Source organism: Macaca nemestrina, chromosome 11 (genome assembly GCF_043159975.1).
Source record: "Macaca nemestrina isolate mMacNem1 chromosome 11, mMacNem.hap1, whole genome shotgun sequence".
NCBI classification, from domain to species: domain Eukaryota; kingdom Metazoa; phylum Chordata; class Mammalia; order Primates; family Cercopithecidae; genus Macaca; species Macaca nemestrina.
Genome location: NC_092135.1, coordinates 59,493,032 through 59,518,339, shown reverse-complemented (window position 1 = coordinate 59,518,339; position 25,308 = coordinate 59,493,032). Strand labels below are relative to the sequence as shown.

At 33.6% G+C, this 25,308-nt stretch overlaps 1 protein-coding gene across 20 annotated transcripts in view; it reads right to left on the bottom strand.

Moving 5' to 3' along the window:
- The window catches only part of LOC105483348 (solute carrier family 4 member 10), a 452,662-nt gene that overhangs the window by 290,510 nt on the left and 136,844 nt on the right, over positions 1-25,308 (bottom strand). For 9 of the 20 annotated variants that reach the window (XM_011744188.2, XM_024793282.2, XM_011744189.3 and 6 more), the window contains one exon: positions 9,886-10,021. The exons of the other annotated variants lie outside the window; for them this stretch is intronic. In XM_011744188.2, coding sequence (XP_011742490.1) covers positions 9,886-9,966 — 81 coding nt within the window. In that variant the 5' untranslated portion in view covers positions 9,967-10,021. The remainder of the gene's footprint in view (positions 1-9,885; positions 10,022-25,308) is intronic. 20 annotated transcript variants of the gene reach the window in all.

Sequence of the window (25,308 nt, the reverse complement as noted above, 5' to 3'; positions counted from 1 at the left end):
TGATCACATAAGTGGAAGTAAAACACACCTCAGCAAATGCAAATGAAATAAAATCACAACAGTCTCTCAGACCACAGCACAATCAAATTAGAACTCAAGATTAAGAAATTCGCTCAAAACTACATGTCTACATAGAAATTGAACAACCCACTCCTGAATGACTTCTGGCTGAATAATAAAATTAAGTCAGAAATCAAGAAGTTCTTTGAAACTAATGAGAACAAAGAGAGCATACCAGAATCTCTGGGACACAGCTAATGCAGTGTTAAGAGGGAAATTTATAGCACTAAATGCTCCCATCAAAATGCTAGCAATATCTCAAACCCACATCCTAACACCACAACTAAAAGAACTACTTACAGAGAATCAAGAGCAAACAAACCCCAAAGCTAGCAGAAGACAAGAAATCAGCAAGATCAGAGCAGAACTGAAGGAGGGAGAGACACAAAAAATCCCTTCAAAAAATCAATGAATCCAGGAGTTAGTTTTTTAAAAAAATTAATAAAATAGAACACTAGTTAGACTAATAGAGAGGAAAAGAGGGAAAAAATCAAATAGATACAGTAAAAATGATAAAGACGATATCACAACTGACACCACAGAAATACAAACAACAATCAGAGAATACTATAAACACCTCTATGCAAATAAACTAGAAAATCCAGGAGAAATGGATAAATTCCTGGACACATACACCCTCCTCACACTGACCTACAAAGAAGTTGATTCTGTGAAGAGACCAATAACAAGTTCTGAAATTGAGGCAGTAATAAATAGCCTCCCAACCAAAACAGCCCAGGACCAGATGAATTTACAGCTGAATTCTACCAGAGGTACAAAGAGGGGTTGGTACCATTTCTTCTGAAACTATTCCAAACAATTGGAAAGGAGGGACTCCTCTCTAACCCATTTTATGATGCCAGCATCATCCTGACACCAAAACCTGGAAGAGAGACAACAAATAAAGAAAACTTCAGGCCAATATCCCTGATGAATATCAATGCAAAAATCTTTAAGAAAATGCTGGCAAACTGAATCCAGCAGCACATAATAAAGCTTATCCACCATAATCAAGTCTACTTCATCCCTGAGATGCAGGAGTGGTTCAACATATGCAAATCAATAAACGTAATTCATCACATGAACAGAACTAAAGACAAAAACCACATGATTATTTCAATAGATGCAGATAAAGGAATTTGATAAAGTTCAACATCCCTTCATGTTAAAAGCTCTAAATAAACTAGGTTTGAAGGAACATACCTCAAAATAATAAAAGCCATTTATGACAAACCCACAACCAATATCATACTGAATGGGCAAAAGCTGGAAGCATTCCCCTTGAAAACTGGCACAAGACAAGGATGCTCTCCACCACTCCTATTCAAATAGCATTGGGAGTTCTGGCCAGGGCAATCAGGCAAAAAATAAATAAATAAAGCATATTGAAATAGAAAGAGAAGAAATCAAACTGTCTTTGTTTGTCCATGACATGATCTCATACCCAGAAAACCCCATCATCTCAGGCCAAAAGTTTCTTAAGCAGATACGCAACTTCAGCAAAATCTCAGGATACAAAATCAACATGCAAAAATCATAGGCATTCCTATACACCAACAACAGACAAGCATAAAGTCAAATCATGAATGAACTCCCATTCACAATTGCTACAAAGAAAACAAAATACCTAGGAAAACAGCTAACAAGGAATGTGAAGGACCTCTTCAAGGAGAACTACAAACCACTGCTCAAGGAAATCAGAGAGGACTCAAACAAATGGAAAAACAATCCATGCTCATGGATAAGAAGAATCAACATCATGAAAATAGCCATACTGCCCAAAGTAATTTATAGATTCAATGATTAAACTACCATTGATATTCTTCACAGAATTAGCAAAAACTATTTTAAAATTCATATGGAACCAAAAAAGAACTGGCATAGTCAAGGCAATCCTAAGCAAAAAATAAAGGCAATCCTAAGCAAAAAATAATAAAGCTGGCAACATCACCTTACCCAACTTCAAACTATACTACAAGGCTACAATAACCAAAACAGCATGGTATTGGTACAAAAACAGACACATAGACCAATGGAACAGAACAAAGAACTCAGAAATAAGACCATACATCTACAATTGTCTGATCTTCAATGAACCTGACAAAAACAAGCAATGGAGAAAGTATTCCCTATTTAATAAATGGTGCAGAAAATTGAAAATGGACCTTTTCCTTACATCTTATACAAAAATTAACTCAAGATGGATTAAAGACTTAAATGTAAAACCCAAAACTATAAAAACCCTAGAAGAAAATCTAGGCAATATCATTCAGGACATAGGCATAGGCAAAGATTTCATGACAAAAATATCAAAAGCAATTGCAACAAAAGCAAAAATTTACAAATGGGATCTAATTAAACTAAAGAACTTCTGCACAGCCAAAGAAACTATTGAGAAAACAGACAACCTATAGAATGGGAGAAGATTTTTGCAATCCATCCATCTGACACAGGCCTAGTATCCAGAGTCTACAAGGAACTTAAACAAATTTACACGAAAAAAAAACCCCATTAAAAAGTGGGCAAAGGACATGAACAGACACTTCTCAAAAGAAGATATATAAGCAGCCAAAAAACATATTTTAAAAAGCTTAATATTGCTGATTATTAGAGAAATGCAAATTAAAACCACAATAAGATATCATCCCACACCAGTCAGAATGGTGATTATTAAGAAGTCAAGAAACAACAAATGCTGGAAATAGGAACACTTTTACATTTTTGGTGGGAATGTAAATTAGTTCAAACATTGTGGAAGACAGTGTGGCAATTCCTCAAAGACCTGGAACCAGAAATACCATTTGACCCAGTAATCGCATTACTAGGTATGTACCCAAAGGAATATAAATCATTCTATTATAAAGATACATGCATGCATATGTTCATTGCAGCACTACTCACAATATCAAAGGCATAGAATCAACCCAAATGTCCATCAGTGATAGACTGGATAAAGTAAATGTGGTATAATACACAACCTGGAACACTATGTGGCCATAGAAAGAAATGAGATCATGTCTTTTACAGGGATATGGATGGAGCTGGAAGCCATTATCATCTGAAAACTAACACAGGAACAGAAAACCAAATACCACAAGTTCTCACTGGGAGCTGAAAGATGAGAACACATGGACACAGGGAGGGGAAAAACACACACTGGGGTCTGCTGCGGCATGTGAGAGAAGAGGGAGAGCATCAGGAAAAATAGCTAATGCATGCTGGGCTTAATACCTAGGTATGGATTGATAGGTGCAGCAAACTACCTTGGCACACATTTACCTATGTAACAGACCTGTGTATCTGCACATGTACCCCAGAACTTAAAATAAAATAAAAGTCACAATTCTTCCATTAAGTCTTTCACAGTAGTTTCAGTTTACCTTCATGTCTTCAGTCTCAATTTGGCATTTAGAATATACTAATTTATACATAGCTATCTAATTCAGGTGTTTATACTCTAAACAGTATGAAACAGTAGTTAAGACCAACAGCTGTAGAGCTAGACTTTCTGGGTTTGAAACTTAAATCATCCTATACTTTGCTGGCAATTTTGATCTTGGGCAAGCTACTACATTTCTTTTTCAGTATACTATATATGCTTAAGGTAGAATGTAAATGTATGTATAGATATACATACATACTAAAATTGTGTTTACATAGGATGTATAGTGTGTGTGTGTATATATATGCATATTTAATATACACATACATATTTGTAGCTCCTACCTAGTTCAGTGGGGATAATTATAATAACCTATGTTTATTAAGTTAGGCACTGTACCAAACACTCTAGGCACTGTTTGAATTATTAATTTATTAATTTATTTGATTTTCATTACAACTCTAGAGATTAACACATTAGTGTCCTCATTTCACAGATGAAAACACTGAAGAAAAGAGAGATTAAGTAACTTTCCTGAGTCAAAAATTGCCAGTAAAGTGGAAGATACAGGATTCTAACACAGGAGTCCCGCTCTGGAACCCTAGCTCCTTGCTACTGTGGTATACAGCTTTCCCCCATGTTATACAGTAGCCTCGATAAAATCTTAAGAGATTAAATTGAATTTGGGGAAAAAATGAGTAGTATACATTTGGTATACAAAAATAATGGTATACATTTACATGCCACACATCATAATATGCTTCACTGGAACCAGTCTCTGTTGCCTTTTAGAAAGAGTAATTTCATGGAGGAATACTGAATTCTCCTTTAACTTATTTTGTTATTAATCTTCCCGTATTGCCATTTTTAAAAGTCTTAAGATGAAGAAAGGGTCCTTTTCCTCTAAATGCCTTTTATTTGCTTTTTGAGAAAAAAAACCGTGTTTAAACGTTTAAAGCAACTCGAAGCCCAATGATATCCAAGGTTTCTTTCAGAAATGGGACTCTGATTCTAAAACAAGTACTGAAAATTTGTTGGGTTCCTACCAGGTGAATGGCTCTTTCCTAGGCAATGTGAAATTGCAAAGACTAATAAGTACAACTTCACAAGAACTTCTAGAAAATACGACTTTCAAATAATGTAGATTTATACAGGAAGTACAGAGTATTCTCCGTTATATGAGTCTCCTATTGTTCTAAAAATAGAGTCAGGTGAGCACCTGTGTCTGGTTTTATTTTAACTCTCCCTGTAGAATTCCAGGAGTTTTACTTCTGACATACTTTTTACGGATCATTTATACTAAGTGAGAGTAATAGGTTCCAATTTTTTCACAATTACCATGTACAAATGACGTCTTCCTGCATCTGATACCAAAAATCACATCCCAGCTGTCATATCTAAAGGAAATCTGCTCTTGGAAGGTATCCAGCTTTTTTACTAACCTCAGGCAATACTAAAATGCCTCTGGTGTATGGAGTAGAAGAAGGCGATATTAAAAGTATTTGCAAACATGGTTTACTTTATCATTTTTAAATGAACAAAGAACAAAGGTAAAATATTCAGTGACTTCCGTGATTCAAAATGGCAATTTTAATTTCCAATTTTCCCTAAGACAAAGTCCTTTTTATCCAACTATTCACCATAGTAACATGAGTATTCATTGTATTAAAATGATCCCACTAGATTGTCCTTGCTTTAGGAAATGTCAAAAACAAAGCCAAAGCTAAATCAGATTACGTACCAATAAAATGGAGTTTACATCACGGACAAGCAGGAGGTCTCTTAGGATCTGAAATCTAGGACTTTTGAGTGCTTGTGGATAGACTGAGAAATGCTCTCATGTGCAATTTTGATAGAAAATTTTATTAAAATCCTTCAGTTTGTTTTTACCCCCTACCTTGTCTACTAACTACTAAATCTACTCAGGAATTTAATTTTCATTCTCAAAGTCTCAAGAGGGTTAGAGCTCTGAAAATGACTTCAAAATATAGGTACTGCTCTTTTGTTTTATATTTTATTTTTTCCAGGAATAAGTACATCAGCAAAGAAATGTTCTCAGTTTAGAAATCATAATCTAGCATTCAAGATTCTATACTTATCTGGTCCCAAGAAACCTTTTCTGTGATAAGTCTAAGTTATCCCACTAGGCTATAGCCAAAATGAACTATTCTATTATTCGCTTTCTGCCTCCCTACCTTTAATGATGTTTCTTCTGCCTGAAATGACCTTTTCTCTATGTTGGCCAGTCTTCAAGACTTACCTCATGGCATTCACTACTTTCCATATTCTGCCATAGTTACTTGTATTTTGTAGTTACAACCCATTACCTGTGACCTCCTGAAGGCAGAGACCTACAGACTTTTATATCCTTGCCCAGTACAGTTCTTTCTAGAACATTGTAGAGTTTTGTATATTTGTTTTTAAAAATTGCACTATTCTGAGATTCAACTGACTCTGTGCCAATTTGGGGGAAACAGCAGCACACTGAGGAAATTTCTTCAGAGAAGAGAAGTGAAATTCAGAGATGTAACAAAATGCCATATTTAAGCAGGTAAATTTAATCCAAATATCGTATTACTCACTTGTCTTTGAAGTTTATTGAGAATTTTAAGCAGATTAATGTTTTTACATTAAATAATCACCAGCAATTTAAAATATTATACTCTATCAAATGGGAACTTGAATTGTTCTATTTATATATGTAGTATTCTATTTATAATATATTTCATTTAGTGTTTCATCTAGAATAAAAATGCCAAGAAATAAAATTATTAAAAACAAGTTGTGTTTGACTTTCAAATAATTTTTTGTCCTGGACACTTTTGATGACTAAGTATCACTAAATCTAGGTAAATTTGCCCCTATTATTTTCTTTAAGCCTTTAAAGAAAGGCTTTTTCTTTAACCCCTTAATTTTAGTCTTAAACAATAAACAAGAAAGACCTTAAGTTGCCATTAAATTTTCCCAAAGTCCTAGTAATCTTTCAGTCATGAATAAAGTAGTTGGTATAATACAGAGAAGCAAAGAATCTGCACACAGAATTCTAAGAGAGTTTGAATCAGCCTGGTAGGTAGATGCAAAGTTTAAACACAAAATCTTTCATCAAGTCACAATTCTTATTGTCAGTAAATGTTAGAATTGAAATGGATATAGCATGTTGTTCTTTGTTTGCATTTTTATAACTATATTTCAGTGTAGCATATATAATTTCTTATTTGATAAAGAGAGTAAGGGAGAGGGAACAAAACTAAACTGCATGATGACTGTTACAAAGTCCTGCCAATAGCCCATCCAACCTCTTAGAATGTCTATAACAAAGTCTGTCGACAAAGGATGTTGACAATAATATATTTGCTATATGTCAGGTACTCTTAAAAGTGTTTCATATACATTAACTCACTTAATGTTTACCACAACTCTCTGAGGTAGGTGCCATTATTATCCCTATATTACATATCAGGAAACAAGCCAAGATGATACAGCTAGTAAGCAGCATAGCTAAGATTTGAACCCAGAGAACATGGCAGTCCAGACACTGAACTATTGCACTAGCCTCTTACTGCAGCCAGCCGTTACAAACCAGAAGAATTTGCAAATCAACTTTCTATTGCTCTAATACAAGGAAACAGACACTTTGGAGGCACTATCAGGAAGCGTGTTCCAGTTTGGGATTCTGGGGAAACAAGCGCTTTGCATCTTCTCTACCCACCTTCCTGCAACTTCAGCAAGCATATTGGAATAAAAGAGAAGAGAGCAATGGCCTTACTCTTCACCAAGCAGCAGCTAAGGTCCGCTTCCATAATTAGTTGGTCCTGATCTGCCTTCTCAGAGCCTGAAGTAAATCCTATTCCCCCATTTTATTCAAAGGACTCTCCAAATGACCTAGTTAGTAACAGACACTTCCATATTTGCTACTCTTTATTTCCAAGTTTTATCCCTATACAGTAAAAACCCCTTCCATAATACTGAGCCTGGAATTAGACAGGATTGATCAAGTCTCTATGTTGAGCTGATACTTCTGCCTCCTGCCAGTGAACTAGGTCCACCTTCAGTCTCAAACTGACAATGATGGCTTATACAACATGCAAAGCTATTTTACTGATTCACAGTTTATAAAGCCCTATACAAGAAATCATGCACTCTAAAAGTCTTTAATGCAATTTTAAATAAAGTTATGGGATGCATAATTAAACAGTTTGACCTAAGCCTTCATTTATCTAATATCAAGAAATTTACATGAGGAAAAAGAGGTTACATGTAACTCCTTCTAGGATTAATCAGCTTATAGATTAAGTTAAAACTGACTGTAGCATACTGCCTACCAAAAGTCAATTCAAAATGGGAACACAGTTTATTGTATACATTTTCTAATCTCCTTGAAATCAGGAAATGACTTTTTCTTTTCTGCATTCCTCTTAACACCAAATACATACAGTATCATGCAATGATCAGCCTTTACTATGTTTACTGAATTGAAGAATTACTCAAATAGTTTTTTATTGGCAGCTTACCTTTAGAAACCTTTATGATATATCATGAAATGCATGTAAAATAGTATAAATGAAGGCAACCTTTGTAAGGAAGATGACCAATCATTACTGGGCAAGTTTACAATCAGTTTTATCATTCCAAAGGGCAAGATTATCTTGCCATGCAAGAAAAAGATTGACATTGCATTTAACTACATTCTAACCAGTCTTTGCTTTTTATTGTAGTGTATTTTGAAATAGTAACAGAGAAAAATTTCTCTGATTTGTTACAGAAATGACAATTCTAAAATAGTAATTTTTTTCCACCTTACAAAATTATCAAGATATCCTCATTTAAACGCTACTAAAGGAAAGTAACCAAAAATCTTTACAGTTTGGTTCTCTTGAAAGGTCAGGAATATAGTGAAAAATAGCAGAATGCTGTGAAACCAATACCAAGAGGAATCCCAAAGCAATGCCAAGAAACAGAATGTACTCATAATGACTAATACATGCAAATACTGGAAATAAATTCTAACAGATTAGACAGGTTTTGTTGCAATTAAAAGGTATATTCAAATCATTTCAAAATTAATCAAGCTTAAGAATATGCCAATCTTCCCTACTAATAAGAATATAAGCTGGCTAAGTAGCCTGAATAACATATAAATTATAGTTAATATCAGTAGGCAGAATGTGTTTTTAATTAAAAAGGAGAAACTTACCCCTTAACTGAATCAATTCATTGTTTCAGACTTCCTTAAATATATTCATTTTTTAATCTATGTCATTTCACCCTGATAAAGGATTAAATTACAATCAGGCTACAGAATCATGAAAACAAAACCATCTTGCTGTTGAGAACTGCTGCAACATGTTTATCTCTTTTTGATTATTTTATTTAATATAAAGTACCTGAAAAGTTCTCTAACATTGAGGCAGAAGTATGTGCAATATTTTTAAAAATGAAATATATTTCCTTCAAAATCTGAATGTCAAATATAGGTAGTTTCTTACCCAAGTATATAATTCTGAGGATATGCTATAACAAATCAAAGTTAATGCATTATATATAACTTGATGGGTGAAAATAGTTTAAAATAAATGGCAGAGTTTCAGGACAAAATGGACATTGAAATCCAAATCATTTGCATGTTTAATATAGTCAAGTATTTTCAGTTTGAAAATGAAAGTAAGCAAAGGACGAAGCTCTCTGGGTAAAAAAATCTTCAACAAGCTTAAATGTCACAAGCTTTCTTTGTGAAAAACAGATTTATAGTCTGCTTTCATCTATGAACAATGCATTAGTATATATCTACCTTAAAAGCACCAAGAGCATCAGTATTTCAATAGATCTCAGAAATGATTAAAACCAATGTCTTTAAAACGGTTCAGATAATGCAACATAAATTTCAGGAAATTAGTTTATAGGTCAGATGCTGCAAAGACGATTCTATTCACCAAACTTTCATTGCTATATAGCATACTACAGTGGTAGCAGCATCAGTTTCTATGCTTAAAAAAAATTCCAAATAATAAAAATATTTGTAATATATCACTATCTGTAAGCAGCTAGCTATGATGTATCCTTATCAGTTTGATCAATTTATACTATTTTTATCACTTGAAGTAAAATATAAAGATTGACTCTATTCAGGCTTACTCTGGAAAAATCTGAAGCGCCCCAAACCTTGCTTTTAATCACATTCAAAGAATCTCTTCCTTTACCGCCCTCTCCCCCAAAAAGCTAAAGTAAACACAAATTTAAACACATACACATGCACAGGCACACACATACACACACATTTCTAATAATCATATTGTTCAGCTGCCGTAAATCTTACTTGTTCAAATATCCTAAGGAAAGTCTGACAATAAACAATTACATTAGTCAATATATTTTCAATGAGTAAGAACTAGAAAAAACAAGCACCCTACATTCTAATATTATCATCATAATTCATGAGGTCATACCTGATGACTTAGAGATTGAAAAGGCTCACAGGTTCCAGACTGCATGACCTTTCTATTTCCAGAAACCCCTAAAGACTGCATTTCCTGTCTTACAAAAGATAATCACAGCGATCTCTATGTCTCAGCATCTTCAGGGCTAGTGAAAAAAATATCAAACAGCAGATCTGTCCATCAGTATCTGTTTAAGCCATCATCAAGATGTCAAATCATATACTATTTATCATCTTCCCTGTGCAGTTACAAACACCCCATACTAAGAGAGACTGACACAGTTGTATTTGCTGATGCTGCTAATGCTGTCTGAAAACAGTAAGCTTACTGCTTAGAGCAATTCTGCATCATCCAAACAGAGAATGAGCCACATCCTTCAGATTTCCCATTTCTGATACTATGAAGATTTCATTTGCCAAGGAGAGTCAAATTTTTTCAGTCCTTTAAAAATAAGCAGTTCTCCTTTTAATTAAGTATCCAATGTGTCTGTTGCAAATACCATGTTAAAATGTCAACTCTTAATTATTAGGCAGCTTTCTCTATACGTGACTAAGCTTTAGGCTTTATGACTTACCAAGCAAAATTATATTCTCTTAAAGGAATCTTCCCTCCAAACTCTGAATATCATCACTTATCCACCCATCAAAATGCTGAGTGCCTAAAAAGGATTTTTATTTTGGCAATCTTTGATAGTTGTGTAAATAGTAAATAGGTAAATACATATTCACCTTTTAATTTTCAGGAATTTCATTTATGTTTCAGATTCATCATACGAACATACATTTTATATTTTTATTTAATTTCTTTTTCTAAAGAGTTTAACATGCAAAAGATTTGCCAAGCAAAATTGTACTGTCTTGAAGGAATCTTCCCTCCAGACTATGGGTATCATCACTTATCCACAAATCAAAATGATGAGTGCCTACACAGGAGTTTTATTTTGGCAATCTTTGATAGTTGTGTAAATAGTAAATAGGCAAATACATATTCCCCTTTTAATTTTCAGGGATTTCATTTATGTTTCAGATTCTTCAGACCAACATACATTTTATCTTTTTATTTAATATCTTCTAAAGAGTTTACATGTAAAAGATAATGTGGTATTACCAAATTCTAAAACTGCATAGTTAAGTCAAGTAATGAAACCTATGTAAGTTATTGGCATTTTTACTATGTATTTTCACTGTGTCTTAATTATCAAAGTTTGAGTACTGTTTTCTTTTACCACAACATAGCAGAATCAGGAAACTTTAAGATTGATAAAGTGTTCTAATAATAGAATCAATATCTCAAAAATTATAATTAGAAATGCTTTCTCTTTACCATGTGACAAAAGGTTGTGTTTTAGAAATAAAGAAAACACAAACCAAAAAAAAAAAAAAGACTAAGATTATACTCAATTCAACTACATTCAAAATTAAGACACCAAGTACAAGTACAACATATTATCCTGAAACGGCCCTCACATTATGAACAGTCTGAATTCTTGATTATGAACTCTTTATTTACCTGTGAATAGTTCCCCTTCTTTCACACACAACATTTGATGGAGACTAGCCACAATGAGTCTTAAGAAACCGGGCTGATCCAAATTATACCTTTAGAAAAACTACTGCCTCTAACTGCACAGGTTGGAGACACAGAGCTTGGTATTCTGCTGTATGTGTACTATAATACATCTGAATGAAAAATCACATGTAAACAAATATTTCTATCTATGTAGTATTTACCCTCTTTTAATCAAAATAGGTACTCATCCTTTAAGACCTATCCTCTTAATAAAGCCTCCCTAAGCTACATCATCTCTCTTTCTATATTCATTCTTTCCTGTAGAAAATATTGAACATCTTCTGTGTGTCAGGTACCGTATAGGTGCTAGGGACTCCATAACAAACAACACAAAACCTGACATCACAGAAAGCAGATAAATCAAACAAGTATGTTTTGTTATAACTGAAGAATTAAAAGTTGATATGAAAGCAGTAGCAAGGCATCCTACCCTAATCTAGGGATCAGAGAGGATTTCCCTAGGGAAGTACTGTTAAAACAGAAGATTCTGAGCTAGTCACATTCAAGGAATGGCAAATACAGAATAGGTTAGACCATAAAGTGTAAGAACAGAGGGGAGAGATGAGAAGCGAGGCCCAGTCACGGTGAGTCTCAGGAGCCATTTAAAGAGTGTGAGCTTTACCCTTAGGGAAATGAGAAACCGTCAGCATAATCAGGTTTAAAATATCCTGGCTACTCTATAGACAATTGAGTAAAACAAAACTGGAGGACGGGAGACAAATTAGAAGAATGTTACATAATTTCAATCAGGGGATGATGACGACCTGAACCAAAGAAGTGGCAGTAGGAATGAAGAGAAATGAATAGATTCCAGATCTTACTGAAAGATCCACATCTTACTGAAAAAAGGCAGAATTCAGGGATTGAATGTGAGAAATGAGGAAAAGAGAAACATCAAGCAAGGTTCATTCCTAATCTCCTATACGATTACATATCAAAGCTATTAAATGAATCAATAATGAAAAATAAGAAAATTGAACTTTTCCTTCAGGTATTTTCTCACAGCATGAATACAAACAATGATATTTTTATCATTCTCTGGATGTTATTAATTAGTATATATAATCTAATTTCCTTCAGTGTTTTCTTGTAAGCACAATTGATCTTTGCAATAAAAACATGAAACCTGAGTGCAAAGCAGCTCTTAATCTCTCTATTATCTAGTTGACAAGATCTATTTAAACAAAAAATTACTTAAAATCTATTATTTGACCCTCTTAATAGTAATTTAACACAATTACTAAAAACTATGATACCCCATTTTTAGAAAACCATTGCTCTAAAACAAATTAATTATTCATACAGTATGTTACTCATACCAGTGTTATTAAGATATGGTCATACCAGTAAAGCAGAATACCTCTAGACTTTCCCTAATAAGACTTAACAAATATTTGATAAAAGAAATGAAAAGAAGCCAAAACCTAGCAGAACACCCTTGGACTGAAAGAAGAGAGAGCCAAAAGAGTGTATCTTTGTCCATTTGGGCTGCTGTAACAAAATACCACAACAACAAATACTTATTTCTCACAGCTCTCAAGGCTGAGAAGTCTCACTCTAACCTCACATGGCAGAAAAGGGGGCAAGGCAACTCTCTGGGGGCTCTTTTATAAGGGCACTAATTCGATTTATGAAGGCTCTGCCCTCACGGTCTAATCGTCTCCCAAATGTGTCACCTAATGCCATTATATTGGTGATTCCATTGTCAACACACGAACTTTGGAGGTGCAACAACAGTCAGACCACAGCAGGGTAAAAAGCACACATTGAAGGTAACTCTATTTATTTAATGACTTGCTGCACATGAGAACATCTCAAATAATAAAGGATTAGCATCTTAAAAAGAGCAAGAACTTCTTTATAATAATTACTACTCATTTAGCTCTGGCTTTTCATCTCTTAGGGATCATGTGATCCAATACACTTATTTTACAGATGGGGAAAACTAAACTTCAGGGGAGCTAAGTACATACCCAAGATCAGTTAGTAGGAGGGCCAAGGTCAAAATTCAGAATTCCTGTTTCCTGGTTTTCCCCAATAGAAGTTACTACTGTTTGAAATCATATATATATATATATATATATATATATATATATATATATATTTTTTTTTTTTTTTAAGACAGAGTCTCTCTCTGTCGCCCAGGCTGTGGTGCAGAGGCCAGATCTCAGCTCACTGCAAGCTCTGCCTCCCGGGTTCACACCATTCTCCTGCCTCAGCCTCCCGAGTAGCTGGGACTACAGGCACCCGCCACCTCACCCAGCTAGTTTTTTATACTTTTTAGTAGAGACGGGGTTTCACCGGGTTAGCCAGGATGGTCTCGATCTCCTGACCTCGTGAGCCGCCCGTCTCAGCCTCCCAAAGTGCTGGGATTACAGGCTTGAGCCACCACGCCCGGCCGAAATTATATTTTTGTATAAATACACTATATCTTAGTCATTCGAATAACATTCATTTTAATATTTTTAGTTGAGAAACAGTAAAAAACTATAAGAATCAAAAGGTTTCTATATTAAAGTTTACTTTTATCATAAAGAATTTACCTTTTATTTGTATTCAAAAGTGACTTGCTTCAAATACCTCAGTAAATGCAAGTAATTCATTTTGTTTTACATACTATTGCTTTAAAAAGTATAAATTAGTTCATCTTCTCAAAATAACTTGGCAAAATGTATTGAGTCTTAAAAATGTTCAATCATTCACCTTAGTATTTCCTGTCTGAAGGCAATAGTGCAGATTAAGATATATGCTCCAAGATGTTTAGTGCTACATTATTTAAAAGTAAAAAAAATATATATAGAAACAATAAGAAAAAGATTAATTAAATTATGGAACACCAAAGCTGTAATGCCATGTAACCACTGAATATTAAGAACAAAGTAGTTAATGACAAAGGAAAATATATAGCATAATAGCATATTAAATGGAAAATAAGACATCAATATATTTGTGGGGTACAACCTCAACTATGTAAAACATACACCGAAAAAAAAGACAAAATGTCTGATTTTGTAAAGATGGCTCCCAATATGACTTATCTTATAAATATTTACCTACAGACTTCATTGTTTTTCATAAAAATAGAAACTAGTTTCTTTGGAGTATTTCAACAGTTCAACAAATACCCCTGTTTCTCACGTGCTTCCTCTTTTCACTAAAAATTTTGCTTCAGATTTCAGTCTTTCTAATATTGTACTCAAATTTCCGGTCTAATTTCATAAAAATATTCAAATCTACTTTCATTGACTATCTAAACTTTAAAAAAAAATCATTCCTTATGTGCCTCGCATATTATTTATTATGTGTGTGTGTGATTGATTGTTTACTTTCACACTTTATTTATACTGGGCTAAAGCTGGTACAGACTGTTTTTGACAAATTCACTCTCACAACAGTTTTAGTGCTATATGAAAAAACTGGAAAAATTGTATGGCATAACTTTTTGACACTATTTGTCTAACTAATCATTGTTAGTTAGATTTTATCTTAAGTGATTTTCACTACTAGCAGGACAATGGAAAGCACTGAGAGTGCTGCAGAGTACCTATTTCTCTTTTTTTGAGAAGTGATGAAACTACCATATTTTCACATTTACAAGGAATATGGTTGAACTTGGGGGCATAGGTCACCACGTATGTATAGTGTACAACAAAGCTATTAGGAAAGAACACCTTATAGATGGAGGCTGGCCATTTCTACTGAAATCCTAATTATTATGGCAAATAATCAACACCGCTTGTTGGGGTAGATGTTGTAGGGTGTCACAACACATAGGGTCAGTTCAGATGAAGTGTTTGTGCCTCAAATAAAACACCTTTGCTTTTCTAAACAGGTAAAGATATGGTATCCTTTCAATATACAAATGACTGCAGCAAACCTTAATAATACACCTTTTTTTTTTACTGCAGTTATTAATAGATTTATTTCTAATTTCATCATCATCAGTAAAACTGTATAGTAGATCACACAATAGAGGAAAACAAGAGACGTAATAATTTTCTGGATAATACTGACTTTGTATTTGGCTAACTTTTTATACCAGTTATAAAAGTGCTTCATATCTATACAGACAGAAGAAAACATAAAGATCAAAAAGGTGGGGAGAATCACTCATAAAATTTCATTATACAAAGATAACCATTGTTGATATTTTAGTTTTAGTATTTTAAATAACATACACATAAAATGATAGTAAACTATTCATCTTTACCAAGTATTATATTAACATTTCCTTATGTCAGTAAGTATTTTTCTATAACATAATGTTTAATGGCTAACTAGTATTCTATAATATAGAGGTACCATACTTTATTGAACCAATCTCCTATTCTTAGACTTTTCTATTTTTTCTATTTTTCAATATTACAAATAACAATGTAATAAACATATTTGTGCGCATAGCCTTACACATATCCTCTATTTTCTTACAATAAACCCCAATAAGTAAACTTACTGGATCAAATAATATAAATGTTTTTGAGGCTTTGGGTAAAAATTGCTGAATTTCCCTCCAGAAGGGTTATATCTATTTACATTCGGCAATAGAAATACCTTGTTTCCTCATTGTCTGGCCAAAACTGTGTCATCACACACTCTCTACATAGAATAATAGTCTCAAATAGTTAATATGAAAATGGGAAAGGAAAGGTAACAAAAACTTAGGATAAATAAAGCTTCCTTGTTTCTATGCTTACAGACAAAGATACACTGCTGATCCATAAAGAACATACCTAGGATTGTAAGACAAAACAACTCTTTGAATAGAAATTACTAAAAGATGGCAAAGCAGACTAATTGAAAACCAGCGCAATGATAAATGTAGACATAGACTTTATTTTTTCTCTGTGACATCTGTAGAATGAGCGGACCTAAAGAGAGAGTCATTTTCCCACGGCAAGCTATTTTACTCTTTGAAACAGAAAGACAGATTTTTGTAGCCTTAGGAAACCTTCCAAATGACTATCAAATATACCTTCAGCCAAGGAATAACTTGGGAGGACCAAAAAGCCACCAATAAGTCTCCAAAATACCATGTGTAAAGACAATATTTTTTAATGTGTCAACTTATTCTCTCCAAGCACTATTCCAGTGCTAAGTAAATGATAGGAATATATAAATAAAAATCTGCATTTTATTCAATCTTTGAAAGTTTTCATTGTTTACAAAATTCAATGAAATAATGATCCCTTAAGTGAAATTTTTTGATAAACTTAGCTATCATTAAAATGCAATCTTGGCTTATTTCACTTAACATAATGACCTCCAGTTTCATCCATGTTGCTGCAAATGACAGGATTTTGCTCTTTTTATGGCTACATAATATTTCATTGTGTATGTATACCACATTTTCTTTATCCATTCATCTGTGGTTGGACACTTAGGTTGATTCCATATCCTAGCTGTTGTGAAATGCTGCAATAAACATGGGAATGCATATATCTCTTCAATATACTGATTTCCATTCTTTTGGATAGATACTCAGCAGTGGAATTGGGTCATATGGTAGTTCTATTTTTAGTTTTTGAGGAACTTCCACACACTATTTTCCACAGTGGCAGTACTACTTTGTGTTTCTACTTACAGTGTACCAACATTCCCCTTTCTCTGCATCCTGGCCAGCATCCATTATTTTTTGTCTTTTTGATAATAGCCATTTTAACTGATATCTCATTGTGGTTTTGACTGGCATATCTCTGATGATTTCACATTCATATCTGGGAGCTAAAAATGTGGATCTTATGGGGGTAGAGAGTAGAATGGTGGTTATGAGAAGCTAGGAAGGGTAAAAGGCAGGGGGATAAACAGAAATTGGTTAATAGGTACAAAAATGAAATTAGATAGAAGGAATCAGTTATAGTATTCACTGTTATAGTAGGGAGATTATAGTCAACAATAACTTACTGCATATTTCAACATAGCTAGAAGAGAAGAATTGGAATGTTCCCAACAAAAGAAAAGATAAATGTTTGAGGTGACAGATACTGCAATTATCCTGATGTGATCATTGCAGTTGTATGCTTGGATCAAAATATCAAATATATCCCTAACTATGTACAACTATTATATATTAAATTAATATTATTTTAAAATTTTTAAATGAAAATAAATAATTAGTGTGCAGTGAAAAATGCAATTTTGGCAACACTAAAATTGTACTTAAAGTGACAGTTATGAAAGCTAAAGACAGGTTTTGTCTTTTTAAAATCTAACATAGGTTCACAGATCATAAATAAATATGATTGTTAACAGCAAAAAACACCTAAAAGAAAAAACTAAAAACCCTCGAAACTCATCCTTTATTTGTCAAAAGGACTCATATGTCTGTGCTTAGAAGCACAGGCTATGGAGGCAGACTACCAGTTTCAAATCCTGGTTTTGACCTTGGTATCTGTATATATGCTTTCTGTCTCAGTTTTCTCATATGTAAAATGATGATAACCCTAGTGGAATTGTTGTGCAAGGATTAAACGTGATTATTATGTGTGAAGCAGGTAGTGCACTGCCTGTCATAGAGTAATTACTGAATATATTTTTGCTACTATCACTCTAAAAAAGATTGACTTCTTATAGTATTAAAAAAAGAAAAAACTGTATAAACTAAAATTATGAAATAATCAGACTGAATCAGACACAAAATACATGGCTAAGCAGTAGTTTCCAAGATCTGAGAATAAGAGTGAAGTCCCTTCAGAGCTCATAGAGCAGAACCTGTTTTTTAAAAAATGCAGTGCTATAACATAGCTTTTATATTCTGATGACTTTGGAGTCAAATACTGACTAAATCTTGGATTCACCAATTAGTAACCATGAGCAAGTTGAGCTTCCAACCTTAAGTTTCCTCATCTGTAAAATATAGTTAATATTGTTTTACCTCATAAAGTTATTTTGAAGGTTAAAGAAGACAATATACATAAGGTAATCAACATAGTCTAGCAAATATAAGTTCAATAAATGATATTATTTTTATTATTGTTATCATCTTCACTAGTAAGAGAAGATCCAACGGATCCTTTAAAAAGTTGATAAGCTAAATGTAGGAGAGAAAGTACATAACGGAGGAGGATCAGTTCCTTCCTCTTTCCACATCCAATGGCCATTTCTCTATCCTAATTCTCAACATTGGCAACATTTGCCTCACAATCCTGGCACACAGAAATTACTGAATAAATGTGATGGCTATATGAATGACTACCTAGTCACAAAATCCAGTAACCACTCTTTAGCCTTATTTTCAACCTGTCCAAAACCACTATGTCACTAGCTAGTCAAAAACTCTCTACAGGTTTCCTAAGCTAGTATTTGATGACCTTCATAACTGATCCTGAGAGATCTTTCCAATCTCATCAACCACTACTTGCCTTTATTTGTCAGTTACTCTGCCTAAACCCAATAGCTCACCATTCCCAATAATCATTCTGTGTTTTAAGGCCTCAAGTTTTGTTCATGCTATTACATCTGACCTTGGTTCAGATCTTAGTGCTGCCATTTAATAACCCTCGGACATTTTACCAGTTACAAAATTTCTGTGGACCTCAGTTTCCCTATCAATATAGTGTAGATAGTAACAGTATCTATCTACATAGTGTTTGTTGAAAAATTAGATTAACTAAAATTATAAAGTGCTTAATTCATAAAGTGCCTCAAATCCAGGAAATAAGAAGTACTTAACAAAAGTTCTTGTTGTTGTTGTAAGAATGCAGGCCTCTCTCCTTCATCTCCATAGTTTTAAATCCTATCTATCCATCAAAGTTTAACAAAGAACATCTTCCATGAAACCTTCCTTGACTACATGTTTTTGGTTCCACCTCCCTTTCTCAAAGCCTTTTAATCCTCGATTTTAACTTTCTGACTACTCTGAAATATTTTCACTTTCTTTTGGGCTTAATCTTGTCTTTCATTTACAATTATTAAGATCCTTAAGACAAATCATCTGTATGATTCACTTTCATATTCCTCCATCACACCTAATAAATACACTGGCAACATTTGAACTTAATATGTCCTTAAACTATGCTGTGAATCATTCAAAATGAAGACATTTTTCAGGCCACTAAAATTACCTTTCTGTGCCGGGATGGCTATTTCAAAACTCAAAACATACTTCTCTTGTTTGAGTCACCTTTGAAGCTACTCTTATGGTAAATAAAAGAACAATTTCAAAGGTGACTCAAACAAGAGAAAGATAATAAATGTCGTCCAGGAGCGGTGGCTCACCCCTGTAATCCCAGCACTTTGGGAGGCTGAGGCGGGCAGATCACGAGGTCAGGAGATCGAGACCATCCTGGCTAACATGGTGAAACCCTGTCTCTACTAAAAAAATACAAAAAATTAGCCAGGTGTGGTGGTAGGCGCCTGTAGTCCCAGCTACTCGGGAGGCTGAGGCAGGAGAATGGCGTGAACCCGGGAGGAGGAGCTTGCAGTGAGCTGAGATTGTGCCACTGCACTGTGGCCTGGGTGATAGGTTGAGACTCCATCTCAAAAAATAAGAATAAGAATAATAAAATAAATAAATAAATAAATAAATACATGTGAGGTGGCCATGTAACTGCTATCATTAAACATTTGTTCCATTGAATTATTGTTCTCTTTAGTGTATATGGTTGTAGAATGCAGGAATTAGCCTATTAAGAAGCTCTTAAATGCAATGAAAGAGTGCTTCTTAAGCCTGACTGTAAATAGAACTATAATAATTTTAAACATTCTTACTCTTGAGAAGACATTCTATAAAAATAGCCTAAGGAATGACAGCACAGACATATAAGTGCAATGATGACTATAGCAACAGAATTTGTAACAGCACACTATTGGGAAGCCTCTAAATGCTAATCAATAAATGTTTTGTTAAACATAAATGATTATACATATGTAGGTTAAAATCCTCAAAAATGACAGTTAAGAGTTGATACCAGTGTAATTTTAGATTGAGAGGATGACCAAGGAGAATTTATCTCTAAAATCATACCTCCTGAAGGATGAAAATGCAACAGTATGCAAAAGTTAAAGAAAATGAAGTTTTAAAATTATTCTTCATTTCCCTCCAAGAACAACTAGTATTGGGTATATAAGAGCAAATTAAGTAGTATGAATGAAACATCAGCAAAAAGAGTTGATTTGTAAATAATATTTAAAATCAATGCTAATTATAGGTGTGCTAAAAATCAGTTTCAGTCCATGGCACAGAACAGAAAACTTCAGAAATACAGAATAAAGGAAAATCGAAAACCATTTTCTCCTTTACTCAGTTGGCTCTAGGGATTCTTAATTTCTCTGTATTGTGAAGTTATAATATTTATCCAGTCTATATTTTGTTGAACTCCAAATATCTTTCTAGGAAAAGAAGTAATTACTATATCATATTCACATATACAAATATTTATGCTTAGTTACAATTTCACATTCAGTCTTTTTTGTTTATAGATACCTGGAGAATTAAATGGAATATTGAAATTTAGCTTAAGGTCATAATAACTTTGATTATGGGATAAAAAGATACAAAAAATTCAGTGTCGACATAATAAGATTTTTTAAATAATCTATCTCACTATCATTAACATCTAGCAGTAATTTTAAACTAAAATAATAATGACCAAAGGGGATGTGTTAACATTTCTTCCAAAGATAATTCTGCAACTTTATCTTCTGTTGACTGATGGTTACCATTTCGATTTAAAATTGGGTTAAGGTTTAAAGCCTGTTTTAAATTAATTAGGTGAACTAGCAACTCTTCAAAGAACATAAAATCAAACAGGAATCTGAATTATTCTGTCCATTAGCCTCAAACATAATAGTTTGTTATGCCCTTATGTTTCTCCACTAAAGCCTTAATCCTTTCTAAGTGAGAGGATTTTTTTTCCTGTTACTTCTAAAGTAAATTCCTCTTTTTAAATATGTACAGTATATATAGGAACGGAATGGCTTTATTCCTGTTTTTTTTTTTTTTAACAATCTGCTGTAGTTTCTGAATTTCATTCATTAAACATTTTATCGTATTTCTGCTTTAACATTGTGAGGTTTAAAGGAAGTAAAATATGGTCTTAGCCTTAAGCAGCATAAAGTATGTCTGGGGGAAAAAATACCTATGCACAAATAATAGCACAACATGTGAGTTGTACATGCAAGTTTTAAGGGAGTTAAGGTGTCTGAATCCTTGCCTTAATTAATGAGGTCTTCCATCATTAATCCCTAAATTCAAATAATTTGTTCCTCTGACCTTACAATTTTGATGTATTTATACTAAGCAACTATGATATCAGGTCATGAATAATAAATGATATGTCTCAAAGTCACACATGTTTTCAACAAAATTATTGTAGCATAAAGGTAAAGTGAGTAATAAAAGAAAAGGGGCTATCATCTGGTAAAGTGGATGACATCTGGAAAAGTCAGCTGTCTCTCAAGAGACCTCAATGATTGGTATTACTTTTGTGAATGTGCCAAGTTTTAAGTATTTCTCTTAAACCTGCACCCTAAGAAATACAATGTTGATATCTGCACTCCCATTTAGAATAATGTTACAGCATTATTCATAATGTCCACAATATGGAAACAACCTATGCATCCATGGATATACAAATAGATAGAGAAAACGTAGTATATATAGACAACAGGATATTTTTTTAGCCATAAAAATGAAGGAAATCCTGCCATTTGGGACAACCTGAATCTGAAGGGCATTTTGCTAAGTGAAATGAGCCAAAGAAACACAAATACTATACATATCACTTATATGTGGAATCTTAAAAAAAAAAAAAAAAAAAAGTCGAATTTGTAGAAATAGAGTAGAATGCTGGTTGCCAGGGGCTGAAGGGTAGGGAAAATGAGGAGATGTTGGTCAAATGGTACAAACTTTGATTTTTCATTTGTTAATTAAACTCAATAGACCTGAAAAAAATAAAGCCAGATATAGCAAAAGAGGAAAACTGCTGCAACTCTTTGCTGGATGAGATCTTGTTACGAGCACAGTTGGCCCGCAGATTTCTAGGAAGTAGACAACAGTTTACACCTCAAATTTCAGATCCATACTTTAAACTGTCACTTTCATTTTGTCATTTTTGAGGATATTTTTGTTTGAGTGAATGCTAGAGATAAGATTTAAGTTAATATCCAAAAAGTTTAAATTATTTAAAATAAACAATAGTTCTGGAATTTCTGACCAATGCATTTGCCCAGGGCTTACCCAAACGGTATAGAACAATACTGCCAGCAAACCACCAAGATGCTCCCTTTGTCTTTAAAGTTTCGAAACTGTACAGAAGTTTTGTAATTTAGGGGCCATCTAAGGTGTAAAAATCGTAACAAAATTTAAAGTGATGCTACTCGAACTTGCCTTTTTCTCCAGTTCTGAGAGAATCACTCTTTCATCTGCCTTTGGAATAAAAGGGAACATGCCAATCATCTATGAAACACTGCTTATTTCAATTTAAGCAACCTGAAAATAAATAACTGCCTTTCTACATTGTTAAAAACAATACAATTTTTTTTGCTCACCAAGATTTGTTAATTTACAATACATGGCTGCTAAGGCTGCTAACTCCTCTCCAGTCCACCACCATGGAAAGTCAAATTGTAATGAAAATTGCTTTAGCAAATGTAGCATCGAACTTGGATGAGTTCGTTAAAATTTAAACATCTGATTATATAAGGTAAAAATATACCATCTATATCTAGATAAGTCATTGGAGGTTTTTAGATCGAGTGCTCAATGCCCTACATTGGACTTGATAAATACTGCCATCATTTGCCCCTGCGACCTGCCTTTACCCATGCCATATTGGCTGCTGACGATTCCTCCACCTGATTGAAGAGTCTTTCATTAGCAATGTTAACGTTCAAAATGACTTCATTAAACTATTTTAGGCTTGGAGTCATTTGGTCTCTTTAAAACAATATTTCATATTACGTGTTAAGTACTGACTTAAAAGTTCAGTTCTCCTAAGGAACACTACTTTATATTCAAATATTTGGGGTGCAACTCACCGTAACAACATTCTATAATCATGCAGACAAGGAATATTATTCTCACAATAAAGGGAATCAAGTATGCTCAACAATCCAAATTTCAGCCCATAGAAAAATGTATTATAACACTTAATAGTCCTATATATTTTTCTTTGAATAATTATCTGTCTATATATTTACATAAAAATTTTTAAGCCTTAAAAGTGCTAATTTATAAAAAGGCAGAGGATCATATCGAAAGGCAGAGGATTCTAACATGTGGAACCACATGCTTACAAGTCCCTCCTTCTGGAGTGTCCTTTCCACAGACTCCACTGCTCTTTTCCTTTCTTTTCTTTGTTTAAGAAGAATTTGTCTTATCTCCTAAATAAAATCCTCCCCAACTTCCCCCAAACTACATGACTAACATGTCCTCTAAAGCTCCATGTTATTAACCTCATTTATTTGACATGTAGCCTACATTATTTCACATGGACACTTTTCTTTTTATGTACATGACCTCCAAATGAATAATATTTTATTTGAACTTCTATTATGTCCTTTCACCATTTACAAACTTGTTTCATAACGTTTATGTATGTTTTGTCTCTTAACCTGTAAATTCCTCAAAAGAATGGATTTCTAATTTGAATATATAAACATTCAACAAATGTTTGATGAACAAAGGATGGAAGACTTGTTTCCTACACAAGATTATCTCCTCTATGAGATTCTGCCCTCCTGAGGGCAGAAACCATATTTTATGTTTCTTGAAAATCACAGAATTGAGTATATAAGAGCTCAATAATACTTATTTACTTTTTAAAATAATGACAATATTAATTTTTAATTTTGGGGTACACAGTAGTTGTATATATTCATGGGGTACCTGAGATGTTTTGATATAGGTACACAATACATAATAATAACATTATGGAAAATGGGCTATCCATCCCGTCAAGCATTTATTCTATGTGTTACAAACAACCGAATTATACTCTTCTAGTTATTTTTTAAGGTATATTTAAATTATTTTGACTATAGTCACTCTGTTGTGCTATCAAATACTAGGTCTTATTCATTCTTGCTATTTTTTTTTTTGCACCCATTAACCATCGCCACCCCCACCCCACCCTGCACCTACCCTTCCCAGCCTCTGATAGCCATCCTTCTACTCTCTATCTCCACGTGTTCAAGGCAATATTAAATTTTACAGCCATGGGAACATAGTGTCTAATTTTCTAAATTAAATTCAAAACTTTCTAGGGAATACAACTATTGGGTTAAATCTGTAAATGAGCTTTTGATTTTCTTGATGTATAATGAAAGTTTATACTTGTATCTCACTGCATCACATTGGACTGTAGAAATTAAAGCACAATTTAAAAGACATGTATGTATCTATATGTACACATATAGTCTCTATATGTGTATGGAAATCAAATTAGAGACATAATTTGGTTTCACCACTTTCAAATTTCTTTTTTTTGAATTTAATATTATTTTACTTTAAGTTCTGGGATACATGTGCAGGACATGCGTGTTTGTTATATAGGTAAATGTGTGCCACGGTGGTTTGCTTCACCTATCAACCCATCACCTAGGTATTAAACCCAGCATGCATTAGCTATTTTTCCTGATGCTCTCCCTCTTCCAACACCTTGCCATAGGCCCCGGTGTGTGTTGTTCCCCTCCCTGTATCCATGTGTTCTCATTGTTCAGCTCCTACTTATAAGTGAGAACATGTGGTGTTCGGTTTTCTGTTCCTGCTTTAGTTTAATGAGGAGGCTTCCAGCTCCATCCAGGTCCCTGCAAAGGGCATGATCTCATTCCTTTTTATGGCTACATAGTATTCCAGGGCATTTTCTTTATCCAGTCTATTGCTGATGGGCATTTGGGTTGATTCCACGTCTTTGCTATTGTGAA